The sequence below is a fragment of the Xenopus laevis genome, chromosome 7L (genome assembly GCF_017654675.1).
Source record: "Xenopus laevis strain J_2021 chromosome 7L, Xenopus_laevis_v10.1, whole genome shotgun sequence".
Lineage (NCBI taxonomy): Eukaryota > Metazoa > Chordata > Amphibia > Anura > Pipidae > Xenopus > Xenopus laevis.
In genome coordinates this window covers 116,713,022-116,737,668 of record NC_054383.1, presented here as the reverse complement: position 1 = coordinate 116,737,668, position 24,647 = coordinate 116,713,022, and the positions used below count along the sequence as shown (strand labels likewise).

Sequence of the window (24,647 nt, the reverse complement as noted above, 5' to 3'; positions counted from 1 at the left end):
ACATGAAGGGACTGTAAACAACTGTAAAATCTTGGAAAACTTATAACGGGTATGTAAAATTGGGGTCTGACTGTATGCAGGACAGGCTTCTCTTTCTGATCCTGGCTTACCCAGTTATTCCATGACCAACAGGTTAACGGTAACTTGCAGATCGTTTGAAGATGGTACCATCAAGTATTGAGTATGTTTGAAACTAGTCACAGTGGCTACTACTGTGATTAAGCAGGATTGCTGTGGACCTTTAAACTGAACTATTGATATTAGCCGTTGTATGTGCCATGCAGCAGACCTTTGTGCTTATATTATCTCCTCTGTGTGTCTGTACCCACGTGTAAGTGCCCATACGGGAGTGTGAAATCAATCAACCCCTGCAGAGAAATAAACAATCCAAGAAACTATGACCAAGGACCAAGTCTATTTTAATAGATCTTCATCAGTCAAACATTAGAACAGCCATATTTCCAAATAAAGTACTACTCACAGTTGTAAATCCAAGACATTTACAGAGAATTTGTCAGTTATAAAAAAATATCAGATTTACCTTCAAAAAGGACACTTGTTTTAACTTTAAAGAGCTTCTATACCTTTCTCCTGGGGACCCAGATAAAGGGACAGATTTATCAAATCATAGAAATGTGCCAATAAGTTGGAATCGGTTTGACTCCCCTCTGATAAGGATCAGTGCAATTACCTTGGTACTTTATGCAGGGGTATTTCCCAGCACACCGTGTACCATTACCCTAAAAATGCTACAGTGGTAATAAAACTACAATGAATGGCAGTGCTAATTTGAAGGTAAACTTCACATTAAATTATTATGTGCTATCAATTTTCACATGGTAGTTTCTAGTAGCCACAGAAAAACAGTGGCCACACAGATTTCTTTTTTGTGACCCAGCACAAAAGAGCTTGTTGCATCATAAAAAAAACAAAAAAAACCCCTTTAACACATTTATAAATTGATTCAAATCAAGTTTATAAAACAAGATAAAAAAAAAAAAAGATCATTAAATCCAACCGTAAAAAAAAAAAAGTACAAAAAATACTGCCAACTTGGTGTGTACCATGGACTGTCACTGAATGTGGTTTTACCTAGCATTCCCTTTTTTGAACACATATATTAAAAAAAATAATTAAAAAGAGAAATGTGAAAATATTGGTTGTACGTTTGGCAAGGGTTTTATGTTATACTGCACGTCATTCTTTCTTCTTTTTTTTTTTTAGTGGTTCATTAAAGCCAAAAGGTTGTTTTTTTTGATAAAAGTACTAGAAGATGTGGAACATGCAAACTTTTGAAAGTACAGGTAATGGCTTTGGTCTGTTCTTTTATTGCAGTAATTGGCAGCATCTCTAGCTCACCCAACTGCCAGCGTTAGGCTCAATTATCCTTCAAAAGCTGAAGCATCCACTTTTGGATGTACCAAATGTCATGGCAATTCCTTTGTGCATAGGCAGCTGGTGCTTCTTAGGTCAATGCTCAAGTCAATAAAATGGATAAATATATAGTGGTATTTTTGCAAAAAAATATAAAAACCACTGCATAGACTCTCTTTCAATGTGCAAACTGCTTGTGGGTTCCTAAAACCCTCTAAGTGCCAGCACAAAAGGGTAATACTTAAAAGTTTGAACTTATGTAATTTTTCCCTATTCCACTTTAAAACAGCTGCAAACAGTAGCGAAAAGTCTCAGATTTGTTTCATACTCTCTCTAGTGTTTTTCTCTATTTCCCCTTTTTGTTCTAAAAACTGGGATCTTAGAACCATTTTAGCATTTCAGTTACCATCTGAAGGCTACTGGCACAATGGGTGCGTTTCTGGGAAACAGACAAACCATTCATGCAGCTTCCCAATGACCTTAATGAAATCTTTACGATGTTGGTGCAGTCCGTTCTCACATGAAAATGTGAATTAGAACATTTTCCTACGGATAACTACTTTCGGCATCAGGAAGTTTATTAGGGTCCTTGGGAAGCAGCATAGGAACTTTTCATTAGAGAAACTGCCCCGTGTGATGCGCCATTGGTCTAATGGTTTGTAAAACCCCATGTGTGCAAGTCAGTCTCCATTAGTATTTGCTGTATATAAATGCACATGCCCCAGTTTTAACATAGGGGCATTGTTTTTCTGAATCTTTGTCAGTAAGTAGCACCCAAGCGTTAGCATACCATCACTTCCTGAGAAAACACAATTGGCTCAAGCGTCTGTATGTCACAGTACATTTTAAAAAGTATTTAAAACATTTTTCAGTAAAAAAAAAAAAAAAGTTTGATAAGAATTATCCACTGAGGTTTTCTTAAAGTTGTAAAAACATTCTGTTCTCTTTGCAAATAATTTAAGCAGCGTGCAGCGTGCACCGTGCGTGCCACAGGTCCATTCTTCTGGATTGTGTAGTTCCCAGAAGAGCTGAAGTGCTCCGGCTCCGAGGTAGACTAGAGTTTCTGGCTTTAATCAATTTGAGCAATGTCATCTTGAGAAATAATGTTCTCCTGTGGTAAAACAAGCAAACACATAGTAATTGCATTATTATGGCAGTTTCTACATTGTACATATATCCTGCCGTCATTTCAAAGAACCCGGTGTAACTATACTGACCAGCCCATGCACACAAGGAGCCTCTGTTTTTAATGGGCATTTAGGTGAGGGCAGGGGTCCTAGCAATTGGTTAGCTGGCAATAGCTAGGAAAAGACTGTGAACAAATGGGAAATTACTGAAAAAGGGGTCTCACTACTGGGAATAAGGATTTAAAAAACACTTTATTCAAACCATAAAAAAAACCACACACACACACGTTTAAAATTTTTGTATAAGAGCAATGAATTAGGTGAGAAGTTGCTCCATTTATTTGCTTAAAGGAGAAATAAACCCTAAAATGAATGTGGCTAAAAATGCCATGTTTTATATACTGAACTTATTGCACCAGCCTAAAGTTTCAGCTTGTCAATAGCAGCAATGATCCAGGACTTCAAACTTATCACAGGGGGTCACCATCTTGGAAAGTGTCTGTGACACTCACATGCTCAGTGGGCTCTGAGCAGCTGTTGAGAAGCTAAGCTTAGGGGTCGTTGCACATTATCAAGCAGAAAATGAGGTTGGTCTGTAATATAAGCTGATGCTACAGGGCTGATTATTAAATTCTGATGCTAATTGCACTGGTTTCTGTGCTGCCATATAGTAATTATCTGTATTAATTACTAATCAGTCTTATATTGTGACATTTCTATTCTAGGTGTACTGTATATTGTGAGTGGGTCCCTAAGCTCAGTAAGTGGCAGCAGCACAGAGCATGTGCAGTGAATCAGCAGAAAAGAAGATGGGGAGCTACTGGGGCATCTTTTGGAGAAACAGATCTTTACTGCTAAAGGGCTGTGGTTGCCTTGGGCTGGTACAGAAGCACAACTCATAATGTACAACATTTCTAGCTACTTCTTTAGTTAGGCTTTAGTTCTCCTTTAAATGTGGGTTAAATCCTTATGAACCCCATTTATTACAGTACCCGGGTACTGAAGTGTGAGTCAAATTGATTCCCACACAAATGTGCAAATTAACAATTCATCTTATTTAATCTATATGCCATGATTACCCAAATTACCATTCAACATAATTACATAATTACAAATTCCCTTTGAAGAAGCTTTGGGGCGAAATGAGCATTGGGGCAGACTAACAGCGGTGAAAAGGTGAGGACCCAGGGGTTGTGCTGTGACAGTGGTGACTGTAGCAGCCAGTTAACAATGTAAAATGATCCATGTAATTATGTTAAATGGTAATGTTAGGTAATCATGGTATTTTTGATTAAATAAAATGAATTGTTCATTAGAACATTTATGTGTAAATTACCTTGACTCCCACTTCAGTACCCTGGTACTCTATTAAATGGGGGGGGGGGTCAGAGGAATTTAACTCACATTTAGGCAAATAAATGGAGCAACTACTCACCTAATTCACTATGGTTTAAATAAAGTGTGTTTTAAATCCTTATTCCCAGTAGTGAGACCCCTTTTTCAGTAATTTCCTGTATCTTCACAGTCTTTTCCTAGGTATTTATAATATTACTTGGGGGAGCTCCGGGGTATATTTCCCCTAAAATACTGGGATTTGTTTATACAAATGGTGCACCTCAAGGGTCAGAGTTGCAAATTCTTTTTTCTATGATGGCAATAGACCTATTCTCTCCCAGTTACAGTTAATAAATTAATCAGGTGCTCAGGTCTTATCCTAACGCCCACATAACATTTTTTTAGGCTGATGGCTAAGACTGCCACATTTAAGTTAGTACAGTAAAAAAGTGTGAACTTAAAGTAAATATTACTGTAACTGCTAAGAATATTCCTATAAGCATGTTTACAATACAAATTAATTTTTTTAGTTTCTGGGATATTAGCAGTTTTAGACTAAAGGGCCAGTAACATAAATTTTTTTAAAAAAAAAAAATTTGTTAATATACAAAAAAAAAAACAAAACACAAAGACAAATTAAACTTTGAAATCGCTAAGACTTTAATAAGAAATAACTTTCCTCTTCAGGCGATCCATTGTGCGATCCATCATGCTGCGTTTGATTTCTCCTCCCTGCCTTTCTTATAGGAGATAGTGAGGGAGGAGAAATCGAGCGCCGCACAGAGGAGAAATTGACAGCCACACAATGGATCGTCGCCCTGTCCAAGCGGAGTTTCGGTAAGTTATTTCTTATTAAGACTTAGCGATTTCAAAGTTTAATTTGTCTTTGCGTTTTTTTTTCCTTGTATACTAACAAAATTTAAAAAAAAAAATAAAAAAAATTGATGTTACTGGTTTTACAGGAGGTGTATACAATAGACCCCCCACTCTGCACCGTTCTCTTTGTGTTTGGCTAAGATTTCAAAGCTGTGGCGACGGCAGGAGGGAAGTTTCTGCTTCCTTGCAGCTCAGCTTGTTAAAACCAATATCAGACATGCTGGCTAACATTCCTAGAGTACCTGCATTATCTAGGTCAGCTCTGAACGCTGCTGTGATGAGCCAAAAACCTAATATCAGCAGTCTAAAACTGATAATATCTTAGAAATGTAACAGATTTCTGTTTGGATTTTTTTGCTTAACTTCAACAATATGTAGTACAGTGACCTAACAAAAACTATGCATACATGCATGAACACTTGGGGTACAGCCAGGCCCGGCAATCTGTGAGTTCTGGCAAATGCCAGAGGGGCTGCTATAAGGTGCCATAGAAAGTCAGTATTTAGTGGACTGGTGGGGGCTGTTTGGGCCTCTGCGTGTGCTGATTGGGCCTCTGTGTACCTGAAATGCCAGGGCCTATTTTAATTCTCAGTCCGGACCTGGGTACAGCTGTTAAACCCATACCTAAAAGGGGATACGTACCCAGCCCCCTTGCTTCTGCAGCCACGGTACAAACATATCCATGTATTCCATACTATAGCCCATCAGCTGGTGTACAGCATGGCTGTTGATTCCGGCAACCTTCCTGGTTAACTCCATAGTGAGGGCAATCTTAGTCAGTTCGGGGCTCACATTGACTCCAGCTACTTCATTTGGTACCGCAGCTTGGCTGGTAAAAACCTCCGCTAGCTTGGAAAAGCTGCCATAAGACATCCTGCTGAGTGTGTTCCTCAGAAAGGGATCATTGTTAATCTGTATGAGAGAAGCCAAAGAAATGGTCACATACAAACGTAAACAATGAAAGCCTAAGGTTCTAGCTTGCTAAGGGATAGTTTAAGTGACAAATGGCTTCAGCAGATATGAGCAGATAATACAGTATATATATATATATATATATATATATATATATATATATATATATATATATATATATATATATATATATATATATATATATCTCTCAAGTGAACTAAATTAACAAGAAGTGTTGCAAGAGCTACGGAAGATTTATAAACTTCCAGCGCAGTCTCAACAGCAATGATCCACCGTTGGGTAGAACCGGGCAGACTAGAACTTCATGGACCTGCAACTACATAGCAATCTGGTCAACGTGCCAATCATTACAATTTGGTTATCCATGCGCGTTTCCGGTATGAACAATGCCTGCAGAGCAATTAAAGGCGTGGTTTGTCCTTAAGTTTAATATGTTATAGAATAGCTAATTCTAAGCAATGTTTCATTTGGCCTTCATTTTTTTTTATAGTTACATTATTTGCCTTCTTCTTCTGACTAGCTTTCAAATGGGGGGTCACTGACCCCATTTAAAAACAAATGCTCAATAAGGCAACAAATTTATAGTTATTGCTACTTTTAATTAGTAAAAGTCAAAATAAAGTGCCACTCACACTAATCCGTTGTTTGAAGCGTCGGGTGCACAATGTAATTGTCTTTGCAGTGGTTGAATCCACACGAAAATAATTGCTGCAGCAGCACCCTGATCATTGATTTGAAGTTTTATTTGTGCAAAAAAACACTGCAACATTTTGGGCTATACCAGCCTTTTATCAAGCCTCTTTCGTGCTACTTTTAATTACTCATCTTTCTACTCAAAACTCCTATTCATATTCCAGTCTCTTATTGATATCAGTACGTGGTTCCTAGGGTAATTTGGACCCTAGCAACCAGTTTGCCGCAATTACAAACTCTCTACATTATACTAAAAGTTAACTCAAAGGTGAACAATTCCTTTAATGGATGTCCCCATAGTTATTGGAACTGCATGTTGAATCCCTGCTATCTTCTTATGTAACATAAGGTAACCTAAGCATCTAAAATACACCCCCCCCCCCCCCCCGCTGAATCTTTTTTATATTTTGGCACATGTAATGTTCTAATGTTACCATGCAGACTGTTGAAGCTAAAATACAGACAAACTATAATTGAAGCCATTTGGTAAATGCTAATGAACTCTATTAACATATCACAGGCTCAGCTATTGCCAAATACTGTTCATAGAGATGCAGATGCCTATGTTTGCACTTGCCTGCCTTCCCTTTCTTTTACATTGCACTGCCCTGTTCTGTGGCAGAAATGCATTTATATCACACTCAGAGCTTATTACTTTTTCCTTCTTACATTTCAGTCTGTTGTTTTGCCAATGGTCCAAGGGGAGGGTGAGCAAAAAGAAACAAACACCTCTTATCTCCATATGAAAGGTGTCAGCCCAGTCATATAAAGACAGTTTATTACCATACCGGGGAAGCCCCGACAAAGACATCACACAGAACGAATTAAGTGCCTGCACACCGTTCATGCAGTCAAGACACAACCTTTATTGTTCGGTTTTTACTTAAAAGGTAATTGCAGGATAAAATTGTATGACAAAAGCTTCTTAAACTGCTTTTTATTATAGTGGGGTATGTATGTATATTTTTATTTGCATAAATGTATTTGTATAAATTGAGGGCAAAGCACTGTACAGCAGAACAATAAATTAGTAGAAAAAAACAGAGGGGCATTACAATAATACGTACAAATAAGTATAAAAATACAATACACATAAATAAAAAGTATAGTTACAATACATATAATTGCTTTTTGTCAAGGAGACAAAAGGATGGAGGTCTGTGCCCCTTAGATCTTACAGTCTAAATAAACAGATAGGACTCACCACCCGGCAGCAGCACACCTTCCTCTCTATATAGAGGAATGCTAACCTAACTAAAGGTGGCCAAACAAAGGCAGATTTAAACTGCCAATTCGGGCCCTTTAAAAGTCTGAGTTCGCAGCTTATATGCCAGTGTATGGGGTACTCCAGACCGATATCTGTCAGAAAATTGGTTAGATGTTGATCAGGCTCATATTTCCATCATCAGCTTAAGGTGGCCATACACAGGGAGATCCGCTCGTTTGGCAATCTCCCTCGATATGCCCACATTGAGGTGGGCGATATCGGGATGATCCGATCGTTGGGCCCTAAGAATCGAGGGCATCCGGGCATCGAAGCACGGACCACATCAACAATAAGATGTGCCCGCGATCCTTTTGGCCCCCATACACGGGTCGATAAAAGCTGCTGACAGACTGAGTCGGCAGCTCATTGGACCATGTTTGGGGATATTCGACGGGCGTCCCCGATCAATATGTGGCCGCACGTATGCCCTAGGGCCCACGATCAGATCAACAAGAGATCCACTTGTTTCGCGACATCGCCAAACAAGCGGATTTCCCTGTGTATGGACACCTTACTGTAAGATTCACATGTTTGTCGAGGTCACCAAATGAGCGTATCTTTCTCCCGACAGGCCCATATCATTGCAATGCCCTAGGGCCAAACAATCACATTGCAATAATGGGGAAATTAAAAGTCGGAGCCAAGACTGCATTGATGAGCCAATGCAGTCCTTGATCAGACAGAAAAATTAAGCCTGTCCGACTGAGATCTGGCAGATTTTTGGCTAGATATCGATCAGGCAGGCATGTTGGAGGGCCCCATACATGGGCAAATAAGCAGCCAAATCGGTCTAAAGGACCTGAATCGACAGCTAAAAACTGCCTGTATATGGCCACTTTTAGGTGAGTGGATCTTATAGGTCAGTAATCCCCAACTAGTGGCTCACGAGCAACATGTTGCTCACCAACCCCTTGGATGTTGCACTCAGTGCCCTCAAAGCAGGCCCCCTTTTTTTTTTTTTTTTTTAAATTCTAGGCTAGGCAAGTTTTGGTTGTATAAAAATTGTGTGTACTGCCAAAATAGTGCTTCCTATAGGCTGCCAGTCCAGATAGTGGTTACCAAATAGTCAATCACTGCCCTTATTGGACAACCCCAGGGACTGTTTTCATGCTTTTGTTGTTACATCTGATTATGGCTCCTGGGGGTGAAAAGGGTTGGGGACCCCCATTATAGTATATGTCTAGTGTAACCAGTAAAATGATGCAGTTCTAGGGGTCTCATCCGCAGTGTATTTCTGATTTTACTATCCTATGTACTTGAGGTGTGTTTTGAATCATGTTTTTAACAATAACTATATCTATAGAGCAGACCAAATTCATTCACTGTAGCTATGCTGTAGTGGCTCCATTCTTCATGTCTTTCGTTATAACTAGACAGTAATATTCAGAGACAATCTGCAATTGGTTATCCTTTTGTGGGTTATTACATATTTAACTTTTTTGTCAGCAGCCCCCCAATTAGGATTTTCAATCTGGTTGCTATGGTCCAAATGACCCAAACAACCAAGCAGGGACTGATTAGAAATGCAACTAATACAAAGTAACAATAATATTAACATTGTAGACCCATAGAGCAGTAGTATTTTGGCCGCCGGGGTCAGTGACCCCCCATTTGAAAACTGGAAGGAGGCAGAAGATGAAGGCCAATCATTTAAACATTAAAACCACTCAATGCAAACACAAAATTGAAGAGGAGGGCACTCACCCACTTCCACACCAAGGGACAAGCAGACTCCCTGCGTTGACACCTGATCACGCCTCCGGATCCAGACGAACTTGTATCACAACGCTAAAAATTTCACGGAGCACCAGGCAGCTTAATTCATAAAATCCTCATTTTATTCCTTAAATTTAAAAACAATGGATCACCCGCAGAAGTGTATCATACCCCACGCTTGACGCGTTTCATGGCATCTTGCAACTTCCTACTTCTGAGGAGACGCCACGAAACGCCTACGGAATAAAATGAGGATTTTATGAATTAAAGCTGCCTGGTGCTCCGTGAAATTTGCAGTGTTGTGAAACATTAAAACCTATTGACATTTTGCTAAGAATAAGATACACTGAAAGGTGGAATGTGCTACACTCTTCATACTGTGATGTTTACTTAAAGTTAAATATTAGAAAGAGTGAAACCAAAGATCCAACAAGTTGGATCTTTGGTTTCTCTCTAATATTTAAATTTAAGTGTTGCATAACATCCAACAGAGCAGCACCCCATTCTTAATTTGTTTATGAATGGGGTAACTGTTCACATTAGATCAGTGCATTCCTCTATAATTACTGTGATGTTTACCATGCTTTTTGTACAAAGCAGAAGTATCTACAGGGGGTGAGCAGCTTACCTTATCATTGATGACATTCGCCTGCTCGTGAAGCAGCACTACCAACTGGCGAATCACCATGTCTTTATCTTCACTATGTGAAACTCCACTTGCCGCAACATTGTTGTTTTCTGCATAAAGCCACAAAAGTTTTACAAGAATTATAACAAGTTTAAATTATTAAAGAATTACTCTCCCACCAGAGTGCCACCCCAGTGTACAGGGAGTATAGCAGCCTGGGGCCCCAGGGCAGAGGGTGAAAAAGTGTAATTCATGGGTCATGAAAGGGGTCTAAAAACTGGGGGGGGGGGGGGGAATGCTTTCTAACTCAGTAGAATGGGGACCCCCCCGCACAAACTGCCTCAAGACTTTGTAATTTTATTATAGTAGAATTTACGGGTTATTTATTCAGTGGTCCCCCTGATCAGACCCTGTGCATGAGTGGATGAGATATGGAGTGTCCCTTTATACTTAGCTGGGGAGCTCATCATCTATAAAACCCGATAAAAAACAAACGGTGCAGAATATACTGGAGCCTAATGGATAACATGCAGTCTAATAGTTCACTTACCGAATAACTGTGGCTTTCCATCACTTATTTCAGCACTTGGCGGGAGAGGTGGTGCTGTGGTTGCCGTTGGGCTCTTCAACCTCTGGTGTTTCACTAGTTTGTCCAACTTCTTAGCAGCCAAATTGTAAATTTCAGTCTCATCAACTTTCCCTTGAATTAAATCCAGAACAAAATCAGTGGGAATAAAGCAAACAACACATAAGAGAGTTAAAGAACACAGTTTTATGAAACAGTATAATAAAATGTTATAAACTATTGTATAGAATATTTGCTACTAGTTAGCAATCCCTTAGCTGCTCTGTGAACAGACCTTAAAGGAACAGTAACATCAAAAAGTGTTTTAAAGTCACACAAATATAATGGTGTTGCCCTGCACTAGTAAAACTGCTGTGTTTGCTTTAGAAACACTACTATGGTTTGTATAAATAAGTTGCTGTGGGGGGGGGGCAGCCATTCAAAGAAGAAGAACAGGCTCAGGTTACACAGCAGATATCAGATAAGCTCTGTAGAACATAATGGTGTGATCAGTTATCCACTATTTAACATGTGCCATATAGCTTTTTTTCAATTTCCACGATTGCTACACAGCAGCTTGTTTATATAAACTATAGTAGTGTTTCTGAAGCAAACAGATCAGTTTTACTAGTACAGGGCAACAGTACATGATATTTTCATTACTTTAAAAAACTTCCAGTTTTTGGTGTTGCCGTTCCTTTAATTTATTAAGGATTGGAAACGTTGTTTTGTACAGAGTCAGTTTAGAGGCATTAGCTAAATCAGTCTTTATACAATCCCTTTATAGTGCTACTCTCACTTGTTGCCAGGTCAATTCTGGTCAAAGTGCTTAAATTACATTGAGAAGAAAAAGTATAATCACCGGGAGGAGCCAAAATGTTAGACCTTTCTATGATCAGGTTCAGGTGCACATTGCAGTAGAGAAAAAAAGCCAGTTTTAGAAGCAAAATGGCAGCTCTTCACTGTACTGTGCATATATCACTTGCCCCTGGGCCACAGCAAAGATAGAAGTGGTATAATGTTGTGATGTGTTGATCCTACAGATGTACCCCTGGTCTCAGGTAAGCAATTATAATGATTGGGGGATGCCTAACATGTATCACCCCCAGTGAGTATATCTTTCCTTCTTATTTAAATATACACCAAATATTATGGGGGCATAAAATGGTACATTAACAGCATATTCATTGACTTCATTTTGCCATTACCAGCTGCATACAATATGTCAGGGAGTTACCCTTTTATGCCCCCAAAATATTGTGTGTAGATGGATATGGTGAAATAAAAGGGTATTCCCTGCACATTTTGAAAATACTGGGTATGTACTTAGTTGATGTCTACTAAGCCCTTCTTTCCTTTCACTATATGCTTTTCATATTCCTTGCTTAAACACAGAAGGATGCATAATGCATAAATATGTCTAATTATAATTTAATTTATTTATTTTTTTGAGACGGTAAGCAGGGACCTTGATTCTGGGATGGCAGTGGATGTTATCTGCTTAGATTTTGCTAAAGCATTTGATACAGTGCCACACAGAAGTTTACTGGTTAAATCAAGGAATGTTGGCCTGGAACATAATATTTGTACCTGGATAGAGAACTGGCTAAAAGATAGACTACAAAGAGTGGTGGTAAATGGAACATTTTCTAATTGGACCAATGTTGTTAGTGGAGTACCACAGGGCTCTGTACTAGGTTCCTTGCTTTTGAACATGTTTATTAATACAAAATTGTGCAGAACTATAGTTTCCATGCAGGATGCTGCCATTTTACAGAATGATTTGACTAAGATGGAAAACTGGGCAGCAAACTGTAAAATGAGGTTCAATGTTGATAAATGCAGGTTATGCACTTTGGCAAAAATAATATAAATGCAAGTTATACACTAAATGGCAGTGTGTTGGGAGTTTCCTTAAATGAGAAGGATCTTGGTGTTTTTGTAGATAACAAGTTGTCTAAATCCAGCCAGTGTCATTTTGTGGTCAGTAAAGCAAATAAAGTTCTGTCTTGCATAAAAAAGGGCATTAACTCAAGGGATGAAAACATAATTATGTCTCTTTATAGGTCCCTGGTGAGGCCTCATCTGGAGTATGCAGTGCAGTTTTGGACTCCAGTCCTTAAGAGGGATATAAATGAGCTGGAGAGAGTTCAGAGACTAAGTGCAACTAAATTGGTTAGAGGGATGGAAGATTTAAATTATGGAGGGTAGACGGTCATGGTTAGGGTTGTTTTATCTGGTGAAAAAGCACCAGAGGCCTCCCCTTCAGACTAGAAGAAAAGAACTTTCATTTGAAGCAACGTAGGTGATGTTGTGATGCTGATTCTGGTAATGCTTTTAAAAGGAGCTTGAATGATTTCTTGGACAGACATAATATCATTGGCTATTGTGATACTAAACTCTATAGTTAGTATAGATATGGGTATATATAATTTATGTGAGGGTATGGAGGGGTGAGTGTATGGATGCTGGGTCTCATTTGGGGCTGAACTTGATGGACTTTGTATTTCTTAAACCCGATTTAACTATGTAACTATGAGCAGTAACTGGCATGTTTGCAAATTCAGCATTTAAAATAATGACTGTATTATTTATGTGACCTACTCAAGTCCAAGCTCATCAGCTGCAGTACTGTCCCTCTACATCTGTGTCCAGGTGAGGGCAGTGTTTGGGCTGCAAGGCTGCAACTGGCTGGTGGTACCATTTATAGTAGAACCTCAACCAACCACAGACTGGCAGCGGAGTATACTGTATATTTGGTGTATACAGGGTCACCATGTAACTTCTCAGAACCAGTGAGATGATGATCACTAGTATGTTCAGGTCTCTATAGTAAGAAACTGGACAACAAAACCATTTAAAAACCCTACAGAAGCCTCCCAACCAAACCACACAGAGAACCAAACTGGTTTCAACCCCTAGTGGTCACCAAAGAGATGGGAATAGACGGCAAGAAGAGAGATATGGCATCTGCCAACCCCACTGCTCTGCATTTTAAGAGGTACAAGACCAGTGGAATAACTATAAAGAAAGGTTTCTGAGATGCGGGTTATTGCGGATTGTCATAGCATATGCATTTTACTTATAGAGAGGGCAATGTAGCAAGGCTACCAGCAAGGATACAGTATTCTCCTTTCCATGCTATGGGGATTTATTTACCTATAGAGAGGGAAATGTAGGAAGATTATCAAAGGCCAATGGCATACAGGGCATTTTGTCCCTGAGCACAATCATTTTGGGTGTTTAATAAAATGCCCCTCCATGCCATTGTCATTTGATAAACTTCCTATATTTCCCTCTCTATAGGTAAATAAATCCCCATAGTATGGAAAGAAAAATGCTGTATTCTGGCTGCTAGCAGCAAGTTAAAAATAATGTCACATTGTTTGATTTTGCCAGTATACAATGTGTCAGTCACTTTAGGTAAAGACTGATTTAATATACAGTATCTATTCAACCTTATTACCTCTCTTGCCCATATCCGGAACACGAGAATGCGGGTCATCTTTTTTGTAGCAAGGGTCCAACGGCAGAAAGCTTGGTCTTGCATGTGGAACATCTGTCTCTGAACCATGATCTTTCTGTTTTTTCCTCAAAATATTTTTAAGGGAAAAGGGTCGGCTTTGTTTCTTATGTGCCCCTTGAATATCTTTTTCTGGGGTCTCTGTTTTCATCTGGGTCTTCTGGACCAAAGAGTCAACAGAGCCAGCTACAGTACAAGCAAGTAAAGGGTTGGGGGATTTGGGTCGCTTCAAGGAATCTTTTTTGCTACCACTTTTACTAGAGTCATCAAGCACTTTGTCTAGCGAGTCCCTGGATTTGCTGTGAATGCTTCCCCCTTTGTATTTAAGGCTAGCTGCTTTCTCCTTCGACTGACTGTGTCTTCGCAGGAGCTTCTTGATGTTTGTTTGGAAGCCGTGCTTGGACTCTTCTACCCGGTTGATCTCTTCATGAAGAGAATTCCAGTTGCCATTTTCCACCTGAGCCGACGATCCACCAAAAACTGGGCTCCGGCTTCTCTCATCTTTTCCTCGGGCAGGTTCTTTTGACTTCTTCTTCTCACGTTTCTTTGAAGATGCTTCCTTCCCCTCCTCTCGATTGGACCTTAGTAAGGGTATAAAATTGGGAAGCAAGAGTTACATCCCAGATTGAACTGCAGCACTGCCAACCATGGAATCACCATGCAACCCACTGAACACACATAATGATAGTATGTCCCCAACAAATATATACCCCTTGCTATTCTACCAATTACTGCTCACCTGTGGATGTATTTTTTAGGGTCGTGATAAGCGCGTCCCACGTGCCCAACATTATCGGCCTCTTCGTGGCTCAAGAATCGCTTTAAAAAGGCTTCAAGCACAAGTTTGGTTTCTTCCTTCACTTTGATCAGGCTGATCGCATCACAGTTTTGGTTGACTATGGCATCCATTCCATATCCTAGCACAACAGGCAGGAGAGTCTATCAATGACGTATTGAGGATTGTGCAAAAGCTGGAAAGAAGCAGAATAGGAAGGTAAAAAATTCATAAACAATATAAAATAAAGACAAATTGAAATATTGCTAAGAATATGCCAATATTTAGAATGCTAAAACTAACATAGTAAAAGTAACTTCTCCTTTACACCCCTGTAAATCTATTAGTCACATTGTTTTCAAATAGGCAAGTATGGGCAACCTACATCTGTTCAGATGTTGTTCAACTACAATTACTTCCCCTCAAAAAAAAAAGCTTTGCCTGTAAGTGGGATTCTTAGAATTGATTCTGCAACACAGAAGGACTGTAGTTTATCTTTGAATAAAACTTGGAGCAGGGCTTTGCATAAACACTGCTGAACTAGAGCACTGACTCCTAAAATAATGTAGTGAAATTCAATTTTCTTCCAGCCCAAACAGGACAATGAAAAGCTACAATGTTACAAAAGTCAGAAACCGCCATAGCAGAGAAGATATTGGTACGAGACAGATATTCGTACGAATAGCAATTACATGTACAGATAACTTGAAAAAAATAAAAGAACAAAAGTAATTGTTTCTATGGGAGCTTCATTCCAACGTAGTGGAAAAATCATGCCACGGATATGTGCAAACGCAAACACACAAATAAAGTCCTTTTAGCCAAAATGGGAAAACTAAAGTACACGTAAAGCTTCCTTGGAAATAGGGTGTGAGCGTGTCTACACACTGGATGTTGCTCATTAATGCAACAAATGCGATGATGTGAGGCCTGCTGGCACTGGTGACTTTTGTACTGCAATTTTACTGCCCTCATTAACTGGGATCGGGGGAAGATACAAGCTAGATAATGTATATTGCCTTAATAATTGTGTAATTTCAGTGATTCTTCATGGACGCTGTGCTGCTGACGGAATAAAGGGTGCTGCCCTTGATTGGAAAGAGCAGCACTGTACTGAAAAGTAGGGATGCACCAAATCCACTATTTTGGATTCGACGAACCTTCGAATCCTTCACGAAGGCTTCGGCCGAATACCGAACCAAATCCGAATTTGCATATGCAAATTAGGGGTGGAAGGGAAACATTTATTTACTTCCTTGTTTTGTGACAAAAAGTCACGCGATTTCCCTCTCCGCCCCTAATCTGCACATGCAAATTCGGATTCGGCTCGCCCGGACAGAAGGATTCGGCCGAATCCGAATCCTGCTGAAAAAGGCCGAATCCTGGCCGAATCCCAAACCTAATCCTGGATTCGGTGCATCCCTACTGAAAAGGTCTTGTCTCTTCAGCAAGTGGGAACCTTTTTCTTTCTTTCCTTAAACATCCGACAAAGGTGCAGCAGGGAGCCATGAACTGAGCAGGCAAGATGTGGTATGGGAAGAACCTCACATCCTTTAAAGGGTTTTTCACCTTCCAAACATTTGTTTTCAGTTCAATTGATGTCAGGTTGTTCACCAGATACAAAGGGGCATATATATCAAAGAATGAAGTAAGAGATCATCACATTCCAGCCTATTGGATTTCTATAGAGAATTGAATGGATATCTACCAGCTTTGAAATTTACCATACAACATGATTTTTTAAGCATTCATTTCTTAGATGTCTTGGTGTATAAGCATGAAGGTAGATTGGCCACAGATTTGTATGTAAAACCAACGGACAAAAATACCCTATTATTGCATTCTTCTTTTCATCCATCTCACATAAAGCGATCTGTTCCAAAATCACAATTTTCGAGAGTGAAGATGATAGTCTCAGAAAAAGAGAACTTAACTGTAAGACTAAATGAAATGGAGAAAAAATGTCTAAATAGGGGCTACTCGGGCAGAACCCTTGAGAAATGTAAAGGGGAAGTCATGACTGGGCAGACTACAAAGAAAAAGATCATGAAAAGTAAGGATGACAGAATGATTTTCTCTAGTAAATTTAATAATTTATCGAGCCATATTGGCAAAATTGTCTGCAAGCATTGGCGTCTATTGGGAGTTTCCTAGTTTGAATATATTCCAAAGACCGCCAAGACTTGCATACAAAAAAGCATGGTCTCTAAGAGATAGACTTGTGAAGGCTGATGTTGGCCCAGAGAAAATATGCAGACAGGAAACTCTGGGAGTGATGAAAAACGGCACTTTTCCCTGTCTGTCATGTAAACATTGTAATAGCTGTCTAAAAGGGGATACCGTCTATCATCCACATAGAGGTACAGCGATTAAGATAAAAGGGTATCATACCTGCTTGTCCTCTTATGTAGTCTATGCCTTAAAGCAGGGGTCCCCAACCTTTTTTACTCGTGAGCCACATTCAAAAATAAAAAGATTTGGGGAGCAACACAAGCATGCAAAAAGTTCCTGGGGTGCCAAATAAGGGCTGTGATTGACTATTTGGTAGCCCCCTATGTGGACTGGCAGCCTACAGGAGACTGTTTGGCAGTACATCTGGTTTTTATACAACCAAAACTTGCCTCCAAGCCAGGAATTCAAAAATAAAGCACCTGCTTTGAGGCCACTGAGAGCAACATCCAAGGGGTTGGAGAGCAACTTGTTGCTCACGAGCTACTGGTTGGGGAACACTGCCTTAAAGTGTCCCTGTGGACTTATGTATGTGGGACAAACCACAAGACCACTAAAAGATAGAGTAGGTGAACACAAATCAGATATCAGGAGAAAAGTGAAACAAAGCCCGGTAGCTCAACATTTTATTGAGGCGGGTCATTCTGTAGCACAGTTGCGTTTCCAAGTATTGCAGCAAGTGTTGAAACCCAGGAGAGGGGGTGATCGAATAAAACTACTATTAAAATGTGAAGCAAGTTGGATTTGTAGACTTGAGACTTTAAGCCCTAAGGGTATGAACAAAGAATACGACTTAAGCACAGTAATATAGACGAGTCATTTATTGTTTTTAATAAGTATTTATTCTGTTTTAATTACTGTTTTTATTTCCTTATACTCCTTATCCCCTATAGAACATCGACAGGAAACACTGATTGGTGATACAGAATAGACTACTGAATGAATCACCGATATATAGAATAGACTGCCGATTGAATCACTGCTATTGAGATAAGATACTTTAATCACTATGATCTAGGTTTTGATACCTTAAATGCATGGGAGATACACTTGTCATGCAAGTAAAGCTATAATTATGAGAGTGTGATTTAGGATTACAGTAAACAATGTATGTAATACTATGTGATTGCCACTAGGTGTTTGTGGGTATAAAGGAAGTGATAATGATACTTTGTTTTTAGCTTGAAAAAGGATCTGTTGTATCCGAAACGTCGCTATGCTATTTTTGGAATAAAAGCGGTTTTAATACCAAATTGGAGTGCTGCAATTCGTGAACATGTTTTATTTTTGACTGTTTTTCCACAATTGAGGTTTAACGTTGAATTTTCCTGTCTCTGGTGTTTGTCTGGCAGCTCAGTAGTTAAGGTGCAGATTCTAAACTGTTATCAACAAATTAGTTGATACATGTCTCAGCAGCATCTGTGGGACATTGGCAACTATTTTATCAGTTCTAACAGCTGGCTTTAAAGGGCACCTGTTACGATAAAATATTTTTAACTTTAGTTTTTCTAATTGCCCCCTGACACCCGCACAAGGAGGGGGCTCCCGATTTGAGCAGCCATGTGGGGACACACCCATCCGCATACCGAATGCTGCATCAAGGTCCCATGTGTGTGATACCAGAAGCTCATTATGTGCCTGCGCTCTGCACAACATGACTGCTCTCACCGGGAGCTCCCTCATGATGCAATTGTCCTAGCGCTGGTGTGGCCGATTTTTTAATAAAAAAAAAACAAACAATAAAAAAAAACACTGTTACCCACATACAGAGTGCAGGCTCTGTTTTATATTTTAGGGCAATATGTGCCCTTTAAAGGAGAAGGAAAGCTACAGAGGCATTTTATTGCCAATAGATTAGCTGCAATAGTGCAAGCTAGAATGCTATATTTATTCTGTAGAATGTTTTACCATACCTGAGTGAAAAGCTCTAGAAACTCTCTGTTTAGAATAGGAGCTGCAGTATTAACATGGTGTGACATCACTTCCTACCTGAGTCTCTCCCTGCTCTGGGCTCAGATTACAGTAGAGAAGGGAGGGGTGGGGGGAGAGGAGCAAACTGAGCATGCTCTTGCCCAGGGCAATGAGGATTAAGCTGAAGGCAGGAAGTCTGATGCAGAAGCCCATGAGTACACAATAGAAGGAAATAAATGCAGTGTTTCTTTTGACAGGGGACTCAGAGCAACATTACTTTGGGGGTTTACTGGTATATTTAGATGGACCTTTCTGATAAGGCTTAATTAGTTTTAACCTTTCCTTCTCCTTTAATGAAACTCAGGGATTCTGCCTAGCAGGGCCAAAGATATGGATTGTATAAACTAATGTGGGAATTAAAACATTTTACAGAGTCGGTGACCCCCCCTCCCAGAGCTGCCTCAGAATAAGACATAATAAGGTGACAAATTAAACTCGAAACTTCAATATTAGTAATTTTGAATATTAGAAAAACTATCTGAAAACAACTAAACTGAATTGAATCCCATGACCAAATTTTAGCTAAGGTTTGGAACAAAAGCTCAAAGGCAAACTTTAACAGAAGATTCCTGCACAGGCTCTCCTCCCTTCACCTCCAACTGTAGGAAGGAAACCCCAGAACAACTCTGCTCTCCCACTTCCAAAAATGCAGAGCTTTGCAGCTTCACAAATTTTAATTTTAAAGCCAGATTTGGCATTAATCTACTTTTGTTAATAATAAAAAAAAAAATGAAACGTATAATTGCGTTTGGCCAAATCCTCCTGTACTGGAGAAGCACAGGAGCTGCCAAAATGAATGAGTGCAATAGATAACTTGCAGCACTGGTTGGACGTGTCCCAAAATAGGAGATTCAAGGCACAAAAATGTCCCTGCTTCTAGGAAACTAACCCTGAAATCTTGAGGATCCAGTTTCTTTTCAGAAAAAGCAAAGAATGTACAGATAAGCACAGATAATGCTTGTATTTAAAGCACCAAAGTATATAGGTCTATACAAACAGCCACAAAAAAAATCTGTCATCCATATGTTAATGTAATGTGCTTACTAATCTACTACAATGTATACATATTGACAGCTGTATTATTTTGCTTAAAGGGGTTGTTCACCTTTAAATTAACTTTTAGTATGACGTACAGGGGCGCTCCACCAATGAGGTGAGTTGATCCACTCGCCTCAGATGGCAGCGCCACCCTGGTTACCAGGGGCGGCAAAAATGCCGCTCCTGGTAACTAAGAGCTGAATTTCCGGTTTTCAACCCGGAAATTCGGCTCTTCTAGTGCAGAGAGCGCAATTGCGCTCTCGGCACTAGCGTCGGGTGGCAACGGAAGGCCGCATCAGGCGACGTAAAGGCGCGGATCGGCGCTGATGACGTAGAGAGTGATATTCTGAGACGTGCAATTGGTTTTCATTTTTTCATTTATTTGTGGTTTTGGAATGATTTAGCTTTTAATTCAACAGCTATCTAGTTTGACATTTCAGCATTCAGGTTGCTAGCATCCAAATACCCTAGCGACCATGCAATAATATGAATAAGAGACTGTCAATTGAACAGGAGAGGCCCTGAATAGAAAGATGAGTAATAAAAAAGTAGCAGTAACTATAAATTTGTATCCTTACAGAGCATCAGTTTTTTTTAGATGGGGTCAGTGACCCCCATTTGAAACCTGGGAAGAGTCCGAAGAACAAGGCGAATAATTCAAATGAAAAAGTTGCTTAGAATTATTCATTCTATAACGTACTTAAATGAACTCATAATGGCTTGGCGTTTAGGAAAGACAAACAGATTTAAAAAAAACATACTTAGGCACCAGGGCCCACACTCTGCATAGGGGAATCAGTAGTATTTTTCAAACAAAACCTCTAGCCACACTAGGAGAAATCTCCAGAGGCCACAAATCCGGGCACTGGAAAAGACTGAGCTCAGAGTGATCTTTCAAACCTGTCCCAAATGAGATGCCATAGACACATTTGTATGGACACTAACATTTTGTCCACCCCTATATAAAAATCCCATGTGCTTATAGTAGTCACCTGGCACTTATCTGATATTTTTCATTTCTTTCTGCATGACAGCACCTAGGATTACGCTCATTCACACGTCATTTGGAAGTGACTCATCATATCTCTTGTTAAATTAAATTTATTTCCTTGTGCAGGTCACACCTTGCTGTATTGCTTATCAGCGGGGAAGGCATAAAGATGCATACGCATTCCAGCAGTATCTCCTTTACAGGTGTGGTTCACCTTAAAGTTAACTTTTAGTAAACAACTTTTCAATTGGACTTCATTTTTTTTCTTTATTATAGTTTTTTAATTACAGTATTTGCCTTCTTCTTTCCAGCTTTCAAATGGGGGTCACTGACCCCATCTAAAATACAAACGCTCGGTAAGGCTACATATTTATTGTAGGGATGCACAGAATCCTGGATTCGGCCTTTTTCAGCAGGATTCGGATTCGGCCGAATCCTTCTGGCAGACTGAACCAAATCCGAATTTGCATATGCAAATTCGGGGCAGGGAGGGAAATCGTGTGAGTTTTTGTCACAAAACAAGGAAGTAAAAAATGTTTTCCTCCTTCCCATATGCAAATTAGGATTCCAATTCGTTCAGTATTCAGTTGAATCTTTCGCAAAGGATTCGGCTGAATCCAAAATAGTGGATTCGGTGAATCCCTAATTTATTGTCTTTCTGTTCAGGCCATCTCATAGTAATTTGGACCCCAGCAACTGGGTATCTGAAATCTTGGGGGCAGATTTATCAAGGTTTGATATTTACAAATTTTTTTTGGTCAAGACTCACAAATTGGAATTTAAAACCACCAACTCTAATTTGAATTTGAAAGTGAGATTTATCACATCTTGACTCTGGAAGCAGTTTTAATTCAACTATTGCAGAGGTCGAATCAAGTTTTACTTTTGGGCGTCAATTTTTTTTTTTTTCATCACTACTATGAAGCCAAATTTCAAAATTTGCCAAGTTTTGCTTCGTAAATGAAGCCCCACAGGCTCTGTGTGAAAAAAAAAATGTTGCACGTCAAAAAAATGAACGTGCAAAAGGAGGAAAACTTGATTAGAATTTATTTCGATTCGCGTTTTCAGGTTAGGACTATTTGATCGAATTTTAGATGTTCTAATTTTTTCATAAACCATTTTTCATATACCATTGGAATTGTGAATAAAATCTAATTTATTAGAGTTTTTAAAAATTGTAAAAAAATTAAATCATATTGCAGATTGTCTCTTCATATTAAAAGTTCACTCGAAAGTGTACAGCCCCTTTAATGACATAACGGACAAGTAAACCTAAAAGGCTATATATAGCACACAAGGTATTCTGATATCCACTACTTACTAATGCTAGGAGCCATTGTGGATCGGTCCGGGTTTACTAAAACAATAGATAGAATTAAAAATTGTCAATGGTTTAAGTTATTTGTATATTTGTATCTATTTGTAAACGTAACTGAAAGCACGGTTTTGTTTAACCCTTTCTTTTCAGTGGTTCTGACTCTTGAAACAGTCCCTTTTATTCAGCTGGATTGGACAGCATTGCGTCAGCAACCAGAACCAGTACTGCAGAGAATATAAGTCAGACAGATGCAGCTTTCGATATCAAGTATATTTACATATAACTTTAAGGGGGTGGTTCACCTTTAAGTTAACTTTTAGTAGAAAAGTTATAGAACGACTAATTGTAAGCAACTTTTCAAATGATTTCAGTTTTTTTTTTTATAGTAATAATTTGCCTTTTTCACCTGACTCTTTCGCTGTCAAATAGGGGTCACTGACCCCATATAAAGGTGGCCATAGACGCACAGATAATATCGTACGAAACTAATTTTCATACGATATCCGGTGCGTGTATGGTGGGAAACGAGCCGACTTATATCGGCAGAAGACTTGGATATCGGTCGGCTCCTCGATTGGGCTGGACGAATTTTTGATTGGGTGCCTTTGAAGACACCCAAATATTGGCCATTGTTAGTGCTGAATCGTAAAGCCACTAACAATGGCTTTTTACCCGGCCGGTATTTTACCGGCTAGGCCGGTAAAATACCGGCCGGGTGGCAACCCTAATGGGGACCTTTATTCGGACCCTAGCAACCAAATTACTGAAATTGCAAACTCGAGAGCTGCTGAATAAAAATAACTCAAAAACCACAAATATTAAAAAGTGAAAAACCAATTGCAAAAATATCACTCTGCTGAATAAAAAGCTAAATAATTAAAAAACACAAATAATATTAAAAAAAAGGCAAATTGTCTTAGATTATCACTCTGTACCTCATACCAAAAGTGAACGCAAAGGTGAACAACCATTTTTTCCTGTGGTTCTAAATGCATCTTTTTTGGCCCTAGGGTTGCCACCTTTTCCAGAGAATAAAAACCGACCTTCCTATATATTTATCTTTTTTTCCCAATTAATAACATTGGGATCAAACATCATTTTTACCGGCCAGATGGCAACCCTAATTGGCCCGTGTGTGGGGGCCTCCAATGGGCTTCCCTGATCAATATCTGCCCGAAAGTCGGCCAGATCTCGATTGGGCAGGTTAAAAAATCCTGTTGGATCGCGGCCGCATCTGTGCATTTATGCGGTCCCGCAATCCTACCGCCCGTTTTGGGTGCATTATGATCCGATGGTGGGCCCGGTATCGCCCACTTCAATGTGGGCATATCGGGGAGGGATCGGTACATCTATCTTACTCTCGACACAATGTAACAGGAGCCGGTCTCCTCTGGGGTCGGATAATAAGTTGGCTTTGACAGCGTTGTGTCAGGAGTCAGAACCAGTACCGTAGAGAAGACAATTTGGTACAGCTGCAGTTTTTAACTGGACGGAGTTTGGGCTGACACTCTCATCTCTCTGAATGTCATTATCCCAATGGATCATTATTATCATCATGTAGCACCAACCTATATGGCAGTGCTGTACAATAGAAAGGTGTATATATAACATAATACCCTATATACAGACTGGGCCCTAAAGCTTACAATCCAACAGCAGAATGTTGAGGCCATGAAATTCCACACTTAGGGAAGTACAACCTGCGAGTCCAGAGAGAATATAAATCACATTATTCCATAGATTAGTTGGCAGGTAAGTACTTGTAAATGAAAGGTTCCGTTTCCCAAAAAGTCCAGTTTAGAGACACTGCTGAAATGTAACCTGGATAGTGTAGCAGAAGCTGAACTACAGCTCCCACCATTCCTTGAGGGCGCGTTAGACCCACATCAGCAGGAGTTCCAAACAGAGGTCAAACCCTAACCGGCTTAGTAGCGAATAAAACAAATGAGGCCGCCGAGTAACAGCGGTATTACCTTATTCACTCCGATCTGACCGGGCGGCTCCAGGCACCGGCTCACAAACCCGATCCCGGCGCATCTAATGAGATTTGCAATTGGAACTTCTTGGACTCTACTCCAGGAAAGCGTATCACGCATGCGCAGTTTCGCCTGGCGGCAGAGGAATCCGGGTTTAAACAATGCTATAATTAGATGTGAGGAGGGGCGGGGCTTCAATGACTCTCCTGGGGCGGGACTAGAGGATTTTCCTACAAGTTGGACTCGTCCGAACTGATTTGTGTGTTGTGGTTGGTGGGTCTTGTTTCCCTGCACTCTCCACCCAGGGCCGGG

At 39.8% G+C, this 24,647-nt stretch overlaps 1 protein-coding gene across 2 annotated transcripts; it reads right to left on the bottom strand.

Annotated features, from left to right (window-relative positions):
- Positions 1–402: 402 nt before the first annotated feature.
- On the bottom strand, positions 403–24,491 carry bcl2l12.L (BCL2-like 12 (proline rich) L homeolog). 2 transcript variants are annotated; one of them, XM_018226346.2, is made up of 7 exons: positions 24,333–24,491; positions 14,777–15,008; positions 13,981–14,618; positions 10,500–10,649; positions 9,950–10,059; positions 5,355–5,624; positions 403–2,485 (listed from the first exon to the last, which is right to left on the bottom strand). In XM_018226346.2, exons 2-7 carry the CDS (start codon positions 14,944–14,946, stop codon positions 2,444–2,446), a joined length of 1,380 nt encoding a protein of 459 aa, XP_018081835.1. In that variant the 5' UTR covers positions 14,947–15,008; positions 24,333–24,491; the 3' UTR covers positions 403–2,443. The 2 variants fall into 2 exon arrangements, with proteins under 2 accessions (XP_018081835.1, XP_018081836.1); XM_018226347.2 differs by having other exon boundaries at positions 13,990–14,618.
- Between the last annotated feature and the right edge of the window lie 156 nt (positions 24,492–24,647).

Coding starts and splice junctions, on each gene's coding strand:
- bcl2l12.L (XM_018226346.2), bottom strand. CDS start 14,946: ATGGATGCCATAGTCAACCAAAACTGTGATGCGATCAGCCTGATCAAA. Junction 10,060..10,499: donor TGGAAAGCCACAGTTATTCG/GTAAGTGAACTA, acceptor GGCTTTATGCAG/AAAACAACAATGTTGCGGCA. Junction 2,486..5,354: donor TGCAGAAGCAAGGGGGCTGG/GTACGTATCCCC, acceptor GTTTTACCACAG/GAGAACATTATTTCTCAAGA.